Source organism: Miscanthus floridulus, chromosome 8, assembly GCF_019320115.1.
Source record: "Miscanthus floridulus cultivar M001 chromosome 8, ASM1932011v1, whole genome shotgun sequence".
NCBI lineage: Eukaryota > Viridiplantae > Streptophyta > Magnoliopsida > Poales > Poaceae > Miscanthus > Miscanthus floridulus.
The window spans coordinates 95,531,981-95,552,336 of NC_089587.1; the positions used below are offsets into that span (position 1 = coordinate 95,531,981).

The 20,356-nt window shown below is 49.7% G+C and overlaps 2 protein-coding genes across 2 annotated transcripts; one reads left to right on the forward strand and one right to left on the reverse strand.

Annotated features, from left to right (window-relative positions):
- Positions 1–1,770: 1,770 nt before the first annotated feature.
- Positions 1,771–2,667, reverse strand: LOC136469602 (uncharacterized). The gene is made up of 2 exons (XM_066467729.1): positions 2,151–2,667; positions 1,771–1,952 (listed from the first exon to the last, which is right to left on the reverse strand). Exons 1-2 carry the CDS (start codon positions 2,665–2,667, stop codon positions 1,771–1,773), a joined length of 699 nt encoding a protein of 232 aa, XP_066323826.1.
- Positions 2,668–10,971: 8,304 nt separating this feature from the next.
- LOC136469603 (uncharacterized) lies at positions 10,972–11,529 on the forward strand. The gene is made up of 2 exons (XM_066467730.1): positions 10,972–11,045; positions 11,196–11,529. The coding sequence occupies exons 1-2, from the start codon at positions 10,972–10,974 to the stop codon at positions 11,527–11,529; spliced, it is 408 nt and encodes a 135-aa protein (XP_066323827.1).
- The last annotated feature ends 8,827 nt before the right edge of the window (positions 11,530–20,356 follow it).

Consider the following 20,356-nt stretch of genomic DNA (forward strand, 5'->3'; position numbering starts at 1 on the left):
TCCACTCTTTCGGGCGCATTGCGAGCAGAATAAGAGGATTTAGTGACACCCTTATAATCAGTAAATGCTTCTGGCAGGTTATTTGCAATATGTTGCAAGTTTATGATTTTCTGAACTTGTTGTTCAGTCTCTAGAGTACGTGGATCTGAGGGGGAAATGCCTTGGGCATTCCAGATGATTTCCTGGTATTCGTTTTGGTACTTGAAATCTCCCCCTAATGCTGGGAAATGGTCCTCATTAAATATGCAGTCAGCGTATCGGGCCGTGAATAAGTCCCCTGTAAGAGGCTCGAGGTAGTTGATAATTGATGGAGATTGATATCCCACATAGATACCAAGTTTCCTCTGTGGACCCATAGAAGTACGCTTAGGCAGTGAGATCGGTACGTATACAGCGCAACCGAATTTTTACAGATGGGAAATATTTGGCATATTCCCACGTACTAATTGCAATGTAGAGACTACATGATATGTAGTTGGTCGCAATTGAATTAAGTCAGCAGCGTGTAAGACTGCATGACCCCAACATGAAGTTGGTAGATTGTAATTTTGTAATAACGATCTTGCAATGAGTTTAATTCTCTTAATAAGAGATTCTGCTAAACCATTTTGTGTATGGACATATGGGATAGAGTGTTGAACTTGAATTCCCAAAGCCATACAATAATCGTTAAAAGCCTTTGAGAAAAATTCAGCAGCATTGTCCATTCGAATTGATTGAATTTGATGTTCATGATAATGTGCTCTAAGTCTAATAACTTGAGCAATAATTTTTGCAAAAGCATGGTTACGTGTGGACAAAAGACACACATGAGACCATCGAGTAGATGCATCTATTAGAACCATGAAGTATCTGAACGGTCCAGACATTGGTTGTATGGGGCCACAAATATCTCCTTGAATTCGTTCAAGAAATTTTAGTGGCTCATTTTGGATCTTAACGAGCGATGGCCGTACGATCAATTTCCCTGTAGCGCATGAAGTGCACATAAAATCTGAACATTTTGGGAATTTAGCAGTATTTAACTCATGACCTTTAGAATTGCTGATAATTTTTCGCATCATCCCTATACCAGGATGGCCAAGGCGTTCATGCCAAATTTTAAATGCGTCAACATTCTGAAAAATTACCTTGTATGCAACATGCGGTACGGGTTTGATGTATGTGCAGTACAATTCGGACGGAAAAGAGGGAATTTTCTCAACAATTCGTTTGCCATATCCGTTATTTTTAGTAACAAGGAGAATTTCCTCATTATTGTCATCATGGGTTTCTATATGAAAACCATTTTAACGGATATCTCTATAACTTAACAAGGTACGCTTTGAATTGGGATACAATAATGCATCCTCAATTGTAATTTGGGTACCCATGGGGAGTATAATAGTAGCACGACCAGAGCCAACTATCGTAGCATCGCGTCCGGCGATTGTCAAAACATTTCCTTGTCTTTTTGTAAGAGTTTGGAAATACTTTGTTTCTCTAAGTATAGAATTAGTGGTACCACTGTCCACTAGGCATAATTCCTCCTCCATCAGATTTACCCCCGTAGAAACTATATATAAATAAAGAATTTGATATGAAACTCTTTGATGATATATAGAATACATACGTTATTTATTGAATATCAAATGTGTATATTACATTTATTGGATATTCAAACCAAATAGTGATGACATTATCAAATATTTACAACACATAGGACATAAATTGTTTTAACTATTATAATCACTAGGACATAAAAATACTAGAATCTAAGGGATTGGGAGCCTATTCAAAGTCTCCAAATATGTCGTTGGATGCATATTCCACGATCATATTCCCCGTATCTGTAAGATCCTCGCCTCCTCGTATGTTGTTGCTGCTTGGTTCCATTGGAACTTGTTGCGAACAACCAGCCTCATTCCTAGTGGTGTCAGGTCGAATGTTGAAGTGGGCTTCATATTTCTGTCCTGGTGCAGCATGTCCACGACCCACAGACTTTAAGTAGAGATCAACAAGATGACTTGGGGTACGACATTTCTTTGTAATATGGCTATAACAACCACACTTCTGACACACAGGTTTGTCATTCCTATTTTTGGAAATGTTCTTACCCTTGTTGGGAACACGAGTTTGGGATTTCTTATTGCGTTTGCGTTGTTTTTTACCTTTCTTGGAATTTTCCTGAGGATGGGTCTTAGAAAGTCCACCATCAAATTTGGGTTTATTCTGAGTGTAAGCATGTACTTCAGGCAATGGAGCAGACCCTATGGGGCGCTGCTGATTATTCCAAACCATAAGTTCAGAATGTTTTTTGGCCTCAAGTAAAGTTTGTATAAGCTCAGAATAAACCTGGAAACGCCTTTCACGGTATTGTTGAAGAATCCTTTCAGAGGGAAGCATAGTAGACAGAGTCTTCTCTATTTTATCCGCATCTGTAGGTTCTTTCTCGCAGAATTGCAACTTTGAATAAATCCTATGAACAGCATGGTTGTAATCACTCACAGTTTTAAAATCCTGTAAGCGAAGTTGCATCCACTCATAGTTGGCCGCAGGCAGGACAAGTGCCTTTTGTTGTTCATAGCGTTGCTTAAGAGAATTCCATAGATTTCGTGGGTTCTCTTCCAACAAGTATTCAGCCTTAAGATGAGGATGAATATGGCTCCTAATGAGATATAGGGCCATGTATACATGTTGATCATCAAGAGGTGCAACACCCTCTTCGGGTGGTAACACAACTCGATAAAGTCCACGGGACGCAAGACTAACCTTTACGTCCACAGCCCATGTGGGATAATTGTGGCCGTCTAGAGCAAGCAAATCAAACTCTTTGACGGTCATTGATCCTACACGAGGCAAACCATCAAAACATTTTAAGTTATTAAAATGTTGTGGTGTGTTGTAATTATGGGATGCAAGATAAAGACAAGATAAATCTGGTACTATTAATGGTGTAAAGATCTCATGTGCATAATAAAATAATGGAGGTAGTCACCATAAAAGTGTAGACCTCAAATTGGGCATAGTCTGTATTACCAGTAGATGCCAAGTAATTATGCAAGTTGTATAAACATGTCTTAAGGTAGTCATCAAAAATGATGTAGACCTTAGTCAATTCACAAACGAATTGGATACGCACGTTGAGGATAGTCACTAAGTTATGGACTTAGTGTAGATCCCACAGTAGCAACTATGGTGCTACCTTGTGTATGGCCAATAGGAATGTGAATTAATGGTAGTCATCTTTGTGAAAAGATGTAGACCAAATGTTCTCATTTGTAATGTTGGGTACGCACGTTGAGGATAGTCACTAAGTGTTTACTTAGTGTAGATCCCACAGTAGCAACAATGGTGCTACCTTGTGTATGGCCAACAAACAAATAGGGAACATGCGCGTTATACAATTGATGAGAAAATTTACATAAAATATCGCATCCATTATTTAACCACGTAGTGCTTTAAAGTCAAAAGCATAAAAAGGGCTTAAATAAAATGATCGATTGCAAAATTGATTAATGAATAAATAATTTGCAAGATCATGGTCGTAATAACAAGGATATTATTTATTGGATTTGTCATACATACAGGGACAAATACTTTGAATAATATCATAAATGGATATTTTACAATGATAAAATATCGCAAGTACAACTATAGTTAAAGTCAGCGACTAAACACAAGAGTACTTAATTTTACAGCACATAATTATAAGAGACTAACAGAGTCTTATACGAATTAATGCTGAAATGAAATAAATAAAAAACAGAAGGAGTCACTTGGGCCAAAAGAATCAGGAACACATTTTTGGCCCAGCCTGGCCCATTCGAGTGCACAGTGGATAGCAGGGAGGGAGGGCAGGGCGCAGGCCATTTGGGCCAGCCCATTTGAGCGCGTGGGCCTTTAAAAGCAAGGAGCAAGCGGCGGTTAGGGTTTCAGTCCTAACCACTCGCTGCCGCTGTCTCCTCGGAGACCGCCGCCGCCACCGCAAACCTCTTCTCCGTCGCCCTCCACTACGCCACCGCTGCTTGTCTTCAGTTCAAGGAAGAGTCCCCGTCCTCCAGGGAGAAGAAGCCGCTGCCCCCGCTTGCCATGTTGAGCACCTCCACCGCCGGGAGGCCGAGCACGGCCGGGTTCCATGTCCCCCGGTGGATCCCCAGGCGCCTGTCCACGGTAGCCACCCTACGGTCGAGAAGATGACGAATCATGGGGGGCGTGGTGGCTGTGCCCTCAGTCGAAGTTGTAGGCACCGCCGGGAGAGCCTGCGCCTTCATGCGGGTGACAGCTTCGGCGCGTGTCGCGGCCGAGGAAGCAGCCACCGGTGCTGGAGTCATCCAGGGAAGGGGCAGCGCCACCGATGGAGGAGGAGCCATTGGTGTGGTCGCCGCTGGAGGAGTAGCCGAGGGTCCGGTCGCGTCGAAGAAGCTGTACAGCGAGACGCCGGTGCTGGCCACGCGCGTGCCGCCGGGGTTGAAGAGGATGTCGACGCTGGGGGCAGCCACCATGTCCTCGTCCTCTTCCTCAATCTTCACGGCGTCAAGCGTGGGAGCGGCCCGCGTGTTCAGAAACCATGGATCGAGCGGGGGAACGTCGTTGCCTGTCGCCACTAGAGTCGGAGAGGCTGGTGTGGGCATCGGCAGCGAGTACAAGTACTCGAGCGTGTGCAGGATCGAGGTGAACTCCTTGCAGAAGCCACACCAGAAGCGAGGCGGTGATGGTGCCGGCGACATCGGCTCCATGGGGACGTACGCGGCGACTGGCTCGGCAACCACTTCTTCAACGGGCGGCGCCGGGACTTCAACCACTGCGGGCGCAGCGTTGCTGGGGCCGGCACCATCCAAGCCAAGGCGAGGAGATGGTGGCTGGCTCTGTAGACGGAGATCGCGCGGAGAAGCATGGCGGCCACGAACTGGAGTCCAGCGGCGGCGAGGAACTGCATTGGAACGAAGGCCACGAATAGCGGAGTCGAAGAGGTGGCCGAAAGGACCATGGCCATGACCATGGGCACTGTTGCGGCGAACACGAGGCCCAAGGAGCTCGAAGACGCTGCGGCGTTGTCCATGGCGGCCATGGTGGCGGATCGGGCCACGGCGAACTCCACCGACGCGGCGAAGTGTGAAGAACAGTTGACGAACAACATGAGACGGTAAGTCTATCTTCGCCATGCTTACCGATGTGTGTTCAGAGGCCTCGTTACCTCTGCGTCGTCGTTCTCTGTCTTGTCCAGTAGAGCAGTGCTGATGACGTGTTGAAAGTGAATGAAAATGAACAAGATTTGGGAACAACTAAAAAATGCTTTCATTGATCTCTTAGATATATATACAAAGTGAAGGGTTGTGTCCGTACGGACACAACTGTTAGTGTCCAAAGGACATGTCCCTTTGGTGACAATGGTTAACTGTCTATACTAATCCTAACTGCCTCTATCAATGGATGAGATCATCTCTGTGAAACGATGTCGTTTGGATGGATGTGTCCCTTCGTCCATTCGGCCAAGGGGTGACGTTTCACAACAGCAAGCACAGCACCAGAGTATTTCGCTAGCTGAAAAAACTCTGGCCCTTTTCGGCTAGCTTAGCTGGAAAAACTCTGGCCCTTTTCGGCTAGCTTGGAAAACAGCTAATGCTGATACTGATTTGTTGCGAGAGAAAAACATTATTATTTTACTGAAACGGTATGGCTGATAAGTTCAAACGAACATGCCTCTATCTATATAGACGTATTATATCCCATCCTTTCTACTTTCATGGTACCATGAGTTTCTGCCATGGCAGCCCCACCCTTGTGGAAATCAATCTCCACGGGATAGCGCCCTCGTTGAAAGTGTTTGGCCACAAATCTAATGGTACTAGACTACTTATTTTGGTACCAATACATAACGATCAAAGTCGAATCAGTGAGTTTGTTAATGAAGCAAATTCAATGAAACAACATCCGGTACCATACAGAAGGGCTCATAAACTTGAGTCTTGACCAATTCGAAAGATAGATGTATGTCCATGTGTTGCAAATGGGTTTAAAAATCCATAACATTCTTATTTCTAATAATCTATGCATTCGTTCATTTAGTAACAATAGTTAAATGTCCATCAGGCCATGCGTGCATTGCCACGGACTTGCTACAAATTAAATTCATTTAGTAACGATATGCCCAATCATACTCATCTTGTTCGTCCGTTAGTTATCCAAATTAAGGTGGTGCTCGGATCCGGTGACTAAAATTTAAGAGGTGTGTCGGGAGGATATTGTATAGGGTATTCGGATACTAATAAAAAATAAATTACATAATCCATCAGTACTCCACGAGCCGATTTTTTTAAGCCTAATTAATCTGTCATTAGCACATGTTACTGTAGCACCACATTGTCAAATCATGAACTAATTAGGCTTAAAAGATTCGTCTCGTAAATTAGTCATAAACTATGCAATTAGTTTCATAATTAGTCTATATTTAATACTTCATACATGTGTCTAAACATTCGATGGGACAACGACTAAAATTTAGGAGGGACAACCAAACACCACCTAAGTGGGGGTGTTTCGATCCACTGGTTGAAGTTTAATCCGGGTCACTCGAAAGTTTGGGGGCTATGCTAGCGCCCGGACGTCCGAATGGACCCACGCGTCCGGATGCCCACGCATGCTGATGCGCCCCGCACCTCCTCCTCCTGATGCTGTGCCCCACGCCTGTTGCTACGCCCCACGCATCCTCCTGCCCACCCAGTTGCATGCGAGAGATAGGGAACACAGCGTGTACCCCAATACGAGAGAGAGCACAACGCACATGCCCCAATGCGAGAGAGACCCTAGCTGCATGCGAGAGAGAGGGATCACATTGCGCGTGGCCAATTAGAGAGAGAGAGAGAGAGAGAGAGAGAGAGAGAGAGAGAGAGAGAGAGAGAGAGAGAGAGAGAGATCACATCGCGCGTGCTCCAATGCGCACGAGAGAGGGAGCACAACACGCATGCACATGTGTGTGAGCCGGCTGCAAGCTCCAACGTGGGTGACCACGCCTGGTGGTGCAGAGGTGCCCAGTGCAGCGCGTGCTTGCCCACGAGTTAGAGCGCGTGGGGAGCAACACCTGTTGCAACATACTGAAACAAGGTGAAACAATTAAAACATATGTTTGCAACATATGTGTATAACCACTACAACATATGCAACATTCAGATAAAACACTTGCAACATACGTCCGAAACAGGTGAAACATTTGGAACATACAACTGCAACATATATGTGAAAACATATGCAACATCCAGATAGAACACTTGCAACATGAAAACACTTGCTGCAATAGAAGACTAAAACAGATGAAACATTTTGGCGCATACGTTGCAACATATGTATGAAAACATATGCAACATCCAGATCAAAATGCTTCAAGCATACTGTCGGGGACCAATACTAGGGTACCCGAAGAGGAGGAGCTAATGGTCATCAACATTGATTCATCCGAGCAGTCAAGAGCGTGACTACAGCTCCAACCGACCCCCAGGTGCGTGGGCTCCGCCTCGCCCGACCTCTAGGGGCAGGCTCCGCCTCGCCCGACCCCGAGGCTGCGGGCTCCACCTCGCTCGACCCTTGGGTTTGTGCTCCACCTCGCCTGACTCCAAGGCCGCAGGCTCCACCTTGCTTGATCCTTGGGTTTGTGCTTTGCCTAGTTTGACCCCGAGACCGCGGGCTCTGCCTTGCCCGACCCCGAGGCCACGGGCTCCGTCTCGCCCGACCCTTGGGTTTGTGCCCCGCCTCGTCCGACGAGGACCCATACCATCGCCAACCACTCTAGGTCCAAGCATATGAGCCTGGGTCAAAACTCTGACACCAGGGAAGAGACTAGCACGCCTCGATATAACCTGTGGCCATAACATGCCATACCGGAGGGTTCACATCAAGAATAGCGTCGGGCGTGCCAGTACTATTCTGCCTAACCCTCTTACGAAAGATGACAGACGCGTCAGTTCACCACGATGTCCACCGGGACGGGATGGAACGCTATGACTGACAGAAGACGCCTACACATGGCGCCAGTGACGGATAGGGCCATGACATGGAGCTGTCCCTGTTGACATCTACAGCATCGGTAGGACCCGCATGAAGGACAAGAAGGACCCGGCGATCCTGAAGGCCTTCTTCTCTCTCTCGTTCTTCTCTTTTCCTCCGTTGTAACCTGTGCTTTCCCTTGGCCTATAAAAGGGAAAGCAGGACATCCCATGAAGGGGATCAAATTCAATCCGATTCAAGCGGGATCGACCCATTGACCGATCGATCCAGATCCGCAGAAGCCAGACCACGAGATAAACACACACGAGCACATGGCGGAGCAGCAGTCAAACTCTTAGCAACCATTCATTCTTTCCACCAGAGACTTGGATCCTTTCCCTCTCTCGCCCGTTTGTAACCCCTACTATAAGCTTTCAGTGCTAGTAACATGAGCAGCAGCGACGAACTAGACATAGGGACTTTCTGCCCGAACCAATATAAACCTCGTGTCCTCTAAGCACACCATCCGAGCTAGACGCGCAATATTAGAAATTTACTCATCGGTGGTAACTCAAAACACCGATAGTTGGCATGCCAGGTAGGGGCCTTTTGCACATCTCGATCTCCACACTAGGCCTTGGATGGCTAGTCACGGCGTTAGCTGGGTCTCGGGAGTGCACGTGCGCTTTGGGAACCTGGACTTCATTGTCACAACGGAGGGAGGGTTGGCGCAGGCTCCTGCCGCCATCCAACCTCTCCACTCCCCTGGCCTTGACACGATCGCCGAGGTGCTTGAGGAGCTGCAGCTGCACGCACCGGAGGCCCACGCCCCCGGGAGCGACTAGCTCCTCGGCTTCGACTACAGGAGGTTAGGGCGCCAGCTCGATGCCTTCCTAGGACCCTGACCATCCCAACAGGACCTACACCACCTCACCTTCTTGTTCGCTAATGTCATGACATAGCTTGCGGGAGGAGATCCGCTCTCCCTAGAATACCTCATCTAGAGCGCCCCGACAGCGCTCCCGTCCAGTCTCCGCAACACTGCAAAGACCGTTGGTCACCTTGTGGCGCAACGCACGCCTGCATCCCCTATGAACAATGAGTTCGTGGGGATGACCGAATATGTCGAGGAGTCTTTCCACAACCTCCTTGCAAGAGAAACGGAGTCGCCCTCCAACTCTGACTCTAGCAGGGGGAGCCATCACCCCTCGCGAGAATGTTTCATGGCAGGTACCCCCAAGGGACACGTTGAAAGCATCCATGAGGGAGAGGCTACCCCAAAAAATGACCTCGATGATGAGGTCAAGGGGATGCAGGGGCCCCACCTCACCTGCGGATGGAGCAACTGAAGGCCTGGCACCAAGAGCTCGATGAAGCACGACTCTAGCTCAAGCAGGAATGCACGGAGCTTGAGCGAGAGATTGAGCGCCATAGAGACGGCGGGTGTGCGCGCGCCATGGCCCACGATGTGAACTGAAGGATCATCGAGGATGATGAAGCCCTCCCACACTTTACCCGGGTGAGCCAAAACATCGCTGCTACGACGGCCTTGCTCTGGGGGCTTCTGGGGCCCATGACACCCGAGGATCGTTGGGCCCATCACGAGATTCGCACGTTACTTGAGTGTGCGGCGATGCAGTAGGCCAAGAGCTCGCTGTCCCGACGACACGAGCTTGATGCCAGCTAGCGCCCCCCCCTCAGAGCGACCCGACAAGGACATGTTAGTCCACCAGGCATGGCAAGGCGGCAAGCCACACACCATGGTCCTAGTGCATGAGCATCTCGGCCATAACATTGACGTGCGCGACACCCTCGATGCCCGTAGGCATGCCCACGGCGATGCGAGGGAGGGGGCTAGCCGCAGCTACCACCCTCGTCATGGCGGATGCTATGATAGTGGCGAGGACCAAAGCCTAAGCCCTGACTTGCTGGGACCTCAGGTCTTTGGCCGACATATCCTCAACGCTGCCTTCCCATCGTGGTACCGACCACCGACCAACTTCTTGAAATACTCTAGGGAAACGAAACTCAGACTGTGGCTCAAGGATTATCGGCTTGCTTGCTAAGCCGGTGGGGTGGATAATGATGATTTCATTATCCGCAACCTTCCATTGTTCCTGGCTGATTCGGTGTGAACATGGTTGGAACACCTTCCGCCCAACCAAATCCAAAGTTGGACGGACCTAAAGGAGATCTTTGTGGGAAACTTCTAGGGCACATACGTGCATCCTAGGAACCCCTGGGATCTCAAAAACTATCGATAGAAGTCTAAGGAAACCCTTTGTGGGTACATTCGGCGCTTCTCCTGGCAGTGCAACGAGCTACCCAACATCGCCGACGCCGACATCATAGGAGCTTTCCTATCTAGGACCACCTGCGAGTCCCTGGTCCATAAGCTAGGACGTAAGGGCCCGCGAACCACCAAGGAGCTCCTCGATATCACCACCAGCCACCTCTCGGGTGAGGAGGCGGTTGGAGCGATCTTTGACCACCTCAAGGGCAAGGCAAAGCGGGATGAGGACACCGGCGAAGGTGCCTCCAACTATCTCAATAAGAAGAAGAACCAGCAGCGGCATGAGGGCTCACTCGTGGCCACCGCCGACCGCAAGGGGGGTCGAAAGCCCGCCGAGGGCACCCGAACCACTTTGAGAAGCTGCTTAAAGGGCCATGCCCGAACCATGCCTTCCCCATCAAGCATCTATACAAGAATTGTGGCCTTGTGAGGTGGTTCTTGTCCAAAGGCTCCAACAAGGGGGAGCATAGGGGGACCCCAAGCTAGCCATAGATGACGCCGAGGGGAAGGACGGTGGCTTTCCAATGCTAGATGGCTGCCTCATGATCTTCGGAGGGTTGGTAGCCTATGACTCCAAGCACCGCCAAAAGCTTGCATGCCACGAGGTCTACATGCCCAAGCCAGCCATGCCTACCTTCCTCCGATGGTTGGAGTCCACCATAACCTTTGATTGGACCAACCACCCAAAAAGTGTCCCATTGTTGGGAAGATATCCGCTCATGGTCGACCCGATCATCAACACGAAGTGGCTCACCAAGGTGCTGATGGATGGAGGCAGCGGCCTCAACATCATGTACGCTAAAACGCTCGACGTGATGGTCATCGATCGAGCACGCATCCGGCCGACCAGGGCACCTTTCCATGGCATCATGCTAGGAAAATAGGCCATGCCACTTGGGTAGATCATTCTGCCCATCACCTTCAAGGATCTGACCAATTATAGGATGGAGATCCTTACCTTCGAGGTGGTCGAGTTCCACAGAACCAGCTACGCCATCCTAGGACATCCATGCTATGCAAATTTCATGGCCATCCCCAACTACACCTATCTAAAGTTGAAGATGCTGGGTCCATGCAGGGACATCACCATCGGCACCTCCTTCCAGCATGCCTATGAGTGCGAGGTCGAGTGCTACAAACATGCCGCGATAATCGTCGCCTCCAAAGAGCTTGCGACCATCAGGAAGAAGGTCATCGAAGAAGCACCCGACCCCAAGCGGTCGGTCGGGTCTTTTCGAGCCTGTGGAGCACACCAAGGAGGTCCTCATAGACCCTAGCGGCTTCAAGGGCAAAGTGGTGCACATTGGCACCATGCTTTCCTCTGAATAAGAAAGCGCGCTCATCGACTTCCTCTGCGCCAACGGAGACATCTTTGCGTGGAGACCCTCGGACATGCCAGGCATTCCAAGAGAAGTCATTGAGCATGCCTTGAAGATTAGGCCAGGCTCCAAGTCGGTGAAGCAGCGCCTACATCACTTTGATGAGGAGAAGCATAGGGCCATCGACGAGGAGATCACGAAGCTTTTGGTGGCCGGGTTCATCAAGGAAGTATACCACCCCGAGTGGTTAGCTAATCCCGTTCTTATACAAAAGAAGAGTGGAAAATGGAGAATGTGTGGTGATTACATGGGTCTCAACAAAGTGTGTCCAAAGGATCCATTTCCTTTGCCACGCATAGACCAAGTAGTCGACTCGACCTCAGGGTGCGAACCTGTTTGCTTCCTTGATGTGTACTCTGAGTACCATCAAATCATGATGAAAGAGTCTGACCAGCTCGTGACATCTTTCATCACCCCATTCGAATTGTTCTGCTATGTCACAATGCTGTTCAGTCTGAAAAACATGGGGCTATGTACCAGCGTTGTATGCTCAAGTGTTTCAGGTACCTCATCGGGTGAACCATTGAGGCCAACATGGATGACATCGTGGTCAAGTCCAAACAGGCTGACTAGGTCATAGCCAACCTAGAGTAGACCTTCACAAAACTCCAAGCAAACAACATTAAGCTCAACCCTAAGAAGTGCATTTTCGGGGTCCCAAGGGGTATGCTGCTAGGTTTTAACATCTTCGAATGTGGCATCGAAGCCAACCTAGAAAAGATCTCGGCCATCACGAGGATGGGCCCAATTTCGAACATGAAGGGGGTACAACGAATTACAGGGTGCCTCGCCATGCTCAACCGCTTTATCTCGCACCTTGGTGAATGAGGTCTCCCCCTCTATCGGCTCCTGAAGAAGGCCAACCATTTTGAATGGACGCTCAAGGCCCAGGAGGCACTTAACACGGTCAAGCAGCTTTTGACGAAGGCCTCGATCCTGGTTCCTCCGACCAACGGAGAACCGCTTCTGCTCTACATTATAGCCACCATGCAAGTGGTCAACGCCGCCCTGGTGGTAGAGCGAGAAGAAGAGGGACACGCCCTCAAAGTGTAGCATCCCACGTACTTCATTAGTGAGGTCTTGTTCGATTCCAAGACCTGCTACCCCTAAATCTAGAAGCTCCTGTATGCCATCCTTATCGCCAAGAGGAAGTTGCGTCACTACTTTGAGTCACATCCGGTGATGGTCGTGATGTCCTTCCCCCTTAATGAGGTTGTCCAAAACTAGGATGCCATGGGAAGAATCGCGAAGTGGGCACTCGAGCTGATGGGTCAAGGCATTTCGTATGCCCCCTCAAACGGCTATCAAGTCCCAAGTGCTGGCTGATTTCATTGCAGAGTGGACCAAGATCCAAATGCCACCATCGATCATCGACCAAGAGTACAGGACGATATACTTCGATGGATCACTGATGAAGAAAGGCACCGACACGGGATTGGTCTTCATTTTGCCCCTTGGGGTATGCATGAGGTACATGGTTCACCTCCATTTCCCCTCCTCCAACAATGTGGCAAAGTATGAGGCACTCATCAATGGCCTACACATCGCCATCGAGTTGGGTATCCGACGGCTTGACATCTGGGTGACTCCTAGCTAGTCATCAACCAAGTCATGAAGAAATTAAGCTACCACAACACCATGATGGCTACGTATTATTGAGAAGTCCACCAGCTGGAGGACAAGTTCGACGGTCTCAAGCTCAATCACATTCTGAGGCATCTCAATGAGGCGGCCGGCACGCTAGCAAAAATGGCATCCGACCAAGAGCCAGTGCCAATAGGCATCTTTGCTAGTGATTAGTATAAGCCCTCGGCCCGCTACGAGGAGTCGGAACAAACCAGAAACGGGCCGCCTGCCCTAGGCTTAGGGGCTAACCAGCCATCGGCTCCATCTGACCCTAAAGTCATAGAGCTTGATGAGGATCCAGCAACAGAGCCCGACCCTCTGACCGACTAGAGGATGCCTTACCTTGACTACCTCCTCCATGAGGCGCTACCGATGGACAAAACAGAGGCTCGGAGGCTCATGCGTCGCGTCAAGTCCTTTGTGCTTATTATGGGTGAGCTCTACAGGCGAAGCCACACCGGTATCCTGCATCCCCATCGAACAAGGGAAATAGTTGCTGAGTGATATCCACGGTGGGGTCTATGGTCACCATGCTGCGCCTAGGACCCTAGTCAGAAACTCATTCCGACAAGGCTTCTATTGGCTGACCGTAGTAGCCGACGCTGAACAGATTGTGTGCACCTACAAAGGGTGTCAATACTATGCTCAGTAGACCCACCTACCGGCCCAAGCACTTCAAACGATCCCTATCACATGGCCATTCATGGTCTGGGGGCTCGATCTCATCGGACCTCTCAATAGGATGCCCGGGGCCTAGACACACTTGCTTGTCACCATAGATAAGTTTACAAAGTGGGTAGAGACTTGACCAATCTCCGTGATCAAGTTTGAGCAAGTTGTGCTGTTCTTCCTTGACATCGTCCATCACTTTGGTGTCCTGAACTCCATTATCACAGATAATGGCACGCAGTTCACCAAAAAGAAGTTCCTCTGATTCTGTGATGAATACCACATTCATGTTAATTAGGCCACCATGGCGCACCCCCGCATGAATGGGCAGGTCGAGTGCACAAACAGCATGCTCCTACAAGGCCTAAAGCCTAGGATCTTCAACCGGTTGAACAAGTTTGGTGGACGATGGGTCATGAAACTTTCCACGGTGCTCTAGAGCTTGAGGATGACCCTTAGCTAGGCCACCAGCTATACGCCATTCTTCATGGTCTACGGTTCTGAGGCTGTCCTCCCGACCGACCTCAACTATGGAACACCAAGGGTCAGGGCGTACGACGAACAGGGAGCCAAGGCATCCCTTGAGGATGCCATGTACTAGCTAGATGAAGCGCGCGACGTTGCCCTCCTCCGCTCGGCCAAGTACCAGCAAGCGTTGCGCCGGTACCACAGCCATCAAGTGCGGGATCAGGCCTTCAACGTTGAGGACCTAGTGCTTTGCCTCATCTAGAGCAACAAGAACCGCCACAAGCTCTCTCCACCATGGGAGGGACCATATGTCGTCGTGGAGGTGCTCTGACCTGGTACCTACAAGATCAAGACCATCGACGATGAAGGCTTCGTCAATGCCTGAAACATCAAACAACTACGTCGCTTTTACCCTTAATATACGAACACTTTCTCTTATCAGTTTTGCTATCAACTCCCTGATCTTTAGTGACACCCAACCCCAGCAATGGCAAGGGGTCAGGCCTCACTCGGGGGCTGATAAGAGCATATCTATCCGGTAGACATTCTCTTTCCTTGACTCTTTCTCACATTAAGACCTAGAAGCGAAGGTCACGAAAACAAAGGCTAAGTAAAACTAGTCAAACTACAAGAAACCTCTACCCCAGTGGCTACGACACTTTTGCTCACCAGCGTGATAAGAGTTTGTTCACCCACACCCCGAGCTTTATGGCCTTAAACAATAGAAAGAGTCAGAACACATTTAAGAGTATATCCACCTGGCAAACGTTCTCTGTGCCCGACCCTATCTCATGATAAGATCCTGAAGCAAGGGTTGTAGAAACAAACATTGAGTAAAACTGGTCAGACTGCAACAAACCTATGCCCTAGCGGCTACGACATTTTTGCTCACCAGCGTGATTAGAGTTTGTTCACCCACACCCCGAGCTTCATAGCCTTAACGACAGAAAGGGTCGAAATGCACTAACCTTTTAATACAAAAAGGGGAGAAGGGCTAAAAATTTGTTTGGCCATAACGAAATTTAAGAGCTTGTCCACTTAATACAAGTTCACCGCCTGGCTTATCTGCCTAACTAATTTCTTAGGGAGGATGATCTCATCCTCTATCTCTGCAAGAAAGTCCTATGCCAGTGGGTCACCCAAGTCGGTCAGATGGCTCAGGCAGTTGCCGAGAGACAGGTAAGGAGCAGTAGGATGCCCCATGCGGATTATGCCGACTCCGTCACGAATGACGAACCCAGATTCCACTCAGACATATTCGGTAAGAGCTCTTCGAACCCATCACTCGAGCCATCAAGGTAGGTCCTGTGCCTGTGGGTCACCCAAGTCAATCGAACGGCTCGGGTCATGGCCGAGAGACAGGTCACCCTTAATTTACGCATGTTTCATCTTATTAGTTTCGCTATCACGATCTCTAAGTGACGCCCAACCCTAGCAACGGCAAGGGGTCTAGCCTCACTCGGGGGCTGGTAAGAGAGTGTCTATTCGGTAGACATTCTCTGTGCCTGACCCTTTTGTATCTCTAAGTGACGGCCGACCCTAGCAACGGCAAGGGGTCGGGCCTCACTTGGGGGCTGGCAAGAGTGTCTATTCGGCATACATTCTCTATGCCCGACCCTTTTCTCATGCTAAAAACTAGAGGCAAGGTTTGTGGAAACAAATGCTGAGTAAAACTAGTCGGACCGCAATAAACCTATGCCCTAGCAGCTACGGTGTTTTTGCTCACTAGTGTGATCAGAGTTTGTTGCCCGCACCCCAAGCTTTAGCCTCCGCCTTCCCAGAAAGGGTTTGGAGGGGCCCACCTGTGGAATCTCCATCAAGGAGAGGCTAGTAGGTCACCCAAGTCAATCAGATGGCTTTGACCATTGCCGAGAGATGGGTAAGGAGCAGCAAGATGCCCCATACGGGTTATGCCGACTCCATCACGTATGATGGAACCGGATCCCACTCGAACATATCCGGTAAGAGCTCCTAGAACCCGTCACTCGAGCCATCGAGGTAACTTTACCAAACCCCACTTTGCTCTTCCAATGCATGAGCATTCATTCATCCATTCTCATACATCCAAGCATCGCATATGCAATTATTGCATCACAACGCTTTGCGTCATGTCACAAAGCGGTAGTCATTTCATTCGATATGAGCGGCAATCGACCGAGGTTCTAAGGCCAGCCCATGAAGGGTTCAAGGCTGCCTCACATCAAACAGAGCCTGGGGAGAAAATGCAGATGAGCCCCAATGGCCTTTGCCCGACCCGCTCAGAAGTGGATAGGGTCATCTCGACCTTTTCATTTGATCCTAACCTCGAGCCATGCCCATAGAATCTCCATCAAGGGTAGGCCAATGGGCCACCTAAGTTGGTCTTCGGAATGACTCAGGCATCTACTGGGAGGTAGGTTATTGAGCAGTGGAATGCCACATGAGGTCTATGCCGACCCCATCACAAACTACGGACCTAGACTTCACTCGGACATACCCGTTAGCGAGCTCGCCGAGCGTGACACTCGAGCCATCAAGGCAAGTGTCGTTAGCTCAACCCCTCCGGTTGCAGAAACTATGGACGGGGTGATGCATAAAAACCGCTGACCCCTACCGAGCCCAACGGGGCTCGGGGGCTCGAGCCACCTGACCCCAACTCGGGAATCCGACCGACCGAGGTTCGAAGGCCAGCCCACGAAGGGCTCGAGGCCACCTCACATCAAACAGAGCCAGGGGAGAAAACATAGATGAGCCCCAGCGGCCTTTGCCCGACCACTCAGAAGCGGACAGGGTCATCTTGACCTTCTCGTTCGATCCTAACCTCGAGCCAAACCCACAGAATCTCCATCGAGGGGAGGCCAGCGGGCCACCTGAGTCGGTCTCCGAAATGACTCAAGCATCTACCGAGAGGCTGGTTAAGGAGCATTGGAATGCCACATGAGGGCTATGCCAACCCCGTCATGAACGATGGATCTAGATTCCACTCAGACATGCCCATTAGCGATCTCACCGAGAGCGTCACTTGAGCCATCAAGGCTAGTGATGTTAGCTCAACCACTCTGGTTGCAGAAACCGTGGATGGGGTGACAATCACAAAGATGAGCCGACCCTCGACTGAACCCCCACTATGTGTAGGGGCTCAAGGAAAGTTGGACTCACAAGGAGACCAAATGCGTGGTCACAGAATGATGGCTCGGTCCTAGAGAGGCGGTATGTATGAAAACTAAGAATAACGTTTCTAAAACAAGAAACGCTTTCTCCTACTAGTTTCTCTATCGTCTCCTCAATCTTTAGTGAAACCCAACCCTAGCAACGACAAGGGGTTGGGTCTCACTCGAGGGCTGATAAGGGTATATACATACTCTTTCTAAAATAGTTGCCACGCCCAACTCTTTCGCACGATTAAAACCTAGAGTCAAGGTTTGTGGAAACGAATGACTGAGTAAGGCTGGTCGGACTGCAAGAAACCTACGCCCTAGCGGATATGACACTTTGTTTACCACTATGATAAGAGTTTCCCACCCACACCTCGAGCCCTATGGTCTTAACAACAGGAAGGGTCGGAATGCATTAACTCCTTTTTACACATAAAAAGGGAGAAAGAACAAATTTGTTCAAACAAAATAATAAGCTTGTTTAAACGAAACACAAGGGTCAGAACTTGTCCGCTTATTACAAAAATGATTGCCTGACCTATTTAACTAACTAGCCCCTCCGAGGGAGAACTATGCCTTCTATCTTGTCCGTCAGGTCCTACGAAAGGGGAGCCACCGCTGTTTCCATCTCCTCTAGCTCGTGGACCTCATAACCGGGTGCATAGCCATGGCTCATCACCTCCAGATCGATGCTGTCTCCATAATGAGAACGAGCAATCATGAAGGACTGATTGACCCCAGCATGAAGGGCATTCCTCTTGAGCTGGCGCACCCGAGCCATGATCTCGATGGCATGAGCCGCGAGCGAGCTGGTCCCCTCCAACAGCACCATCTCAAGGTCATCGTAGACCACTCTGAGGGCAGCACTCAGGATACCGAGCTTGTCACTCTCCGCCTGAAGATTTCTCCTCACCTCGATGAGATCCATAGCCAGCCCGGCAGAAACGCTCTTGGCCTCCAGCTTCCAGGTCATCGCGCTTTTGAGGTCGGCCTAGAGGGAGCTGACCTTCTGCACCACGCCAGCTCGACGCCAAATCCTACGGATTCATCCACTGGAGCAGGGGCTCACCCCATGTAGGTGAGCCGCTGCCCACCGACATTAGGGTCAGGGATGACTCCCCGCTGGCTCCAAGCACCACTGACCCCTCTCGTCATGACGTCCCTACCGGGACGCCCCCTCCGGTGATGGAAGGTGTCAGCCATGCAGACGCCAACCTCTCTCCTAGCACCATGACTCCTAGGGACCCTCGGCCATGTCCCCCTCTATCCAGCCCGCACCAGACACCGTCGCTTGGGCCACCAATGGCATAGGTCGTGCCAGTGCCTTAAGCGATGCTGCGGTTGCGCTCGGCTGTGACCCATCTATCATGGCCACCACCACCTCCACCTGCGTCGATGGGATCATGATCGGCTACGTCGCGCCTACCATGGTCGGTGCCATGAGCGCGGATGGTAGCCCCATCTGCCCCGCCATCGATAGCGGTATCACGGCCGTCATTGGCTGCTCCGTGACCTCTGAAGGTGCCCCTTGAATGCCCACTTTCGCCTGTCCCACCGAGGGCATAGGCACTACCATGGGCGGCACCTGACCGGTCGGTGACGCGATCACACTAGTGCCGCTCCCGCCCGAAATGGGCATGACACCAGCCGACGGCCACCACCCTGATTGGAGGGCGATGCTCTTCTTTGGCGCCAACGCCAAAGGATTCCGATGCCTGCTGACACTGCAAGGGATGAAAAACATAAGTCACGATGAAATCTGACTAAAACATGAAAAACAGAGGAATTGATAACTCACCTCAGCGCCGTCGAGCGACAGATGAGTTTGGGGGATGAACCCCCCGACCCTTGCTCCGCCTCGCCGGAACGAGGCCGTTTCGAGCCCGACCCCTTCTCCTAGGCAGAGGGGCTCGCCCCTAGTAGCTCCTAGGGCACAGTCGACATGAAATTTTGTCCCATGCCAAGGACACACGAGCAAGCCAGAAGGGTTCGCTCGATAGAGCTGGAGATTCGCCTAGCTTCAGTGTAGGGGTGGTCGATCCTACACACTCCTCCTAGGATGTGCCAATCAATTTGACCCTGCAATTGACAAGGAGAGAAAGTTTATCAGTAATTAAGGGTGAAACATGCCGGTGTTGCCAGATAGTCCCGAATGTGCGGCTCTAAGAGCTGATATGAAAGGAGATCGACTAAATAGTCGATTCCAGTATATTCATAAGAATAAACCGGTTAAAGCTCATGGGGTTGTGTAAGAAGAATCGGTTATCACTCTGGATGAATATCATTGTTTAAACAAATATTGGTAAATGGCAATAAGATATTAACAATAATTAGTTTATGCTAAGCCAATGACTGCAAGTAACCAAACTCCTTTATAGAAGAAATAGTTCATCATCATTCAATCATTTAATAGATATAAATCTAATGAACATATTAGATCTCATCTATCGCTATAACCAGTGGGGCATAAGGCAGAATCATGTAGGCCATAGAAACAACAATAGACTCGACAACCCTAACTTATTACTAATATCAGTGGGGCATGAGGCAGAATCATGCATGCCATAATACAATAATAAGATCATGGGGCTAACACATATTTCAACCTATCGCTACTTCAATGATCTCGTGATGCGGACTGTTCATGAAAGCGCTCGATATCAGCTAAAACAGCCGATTCAGGCATAATGCATAGTTAAGATCATGCCCTCTTAGGAATAGATCTACCAAATAACGGTCCCCACTCCATGGTGCTAATAGTGGGGTGTGAGGCAGAATCACACAGGCCATGATAATGGGCTATGCAACAGTTTTCGCAAGCCAATAGA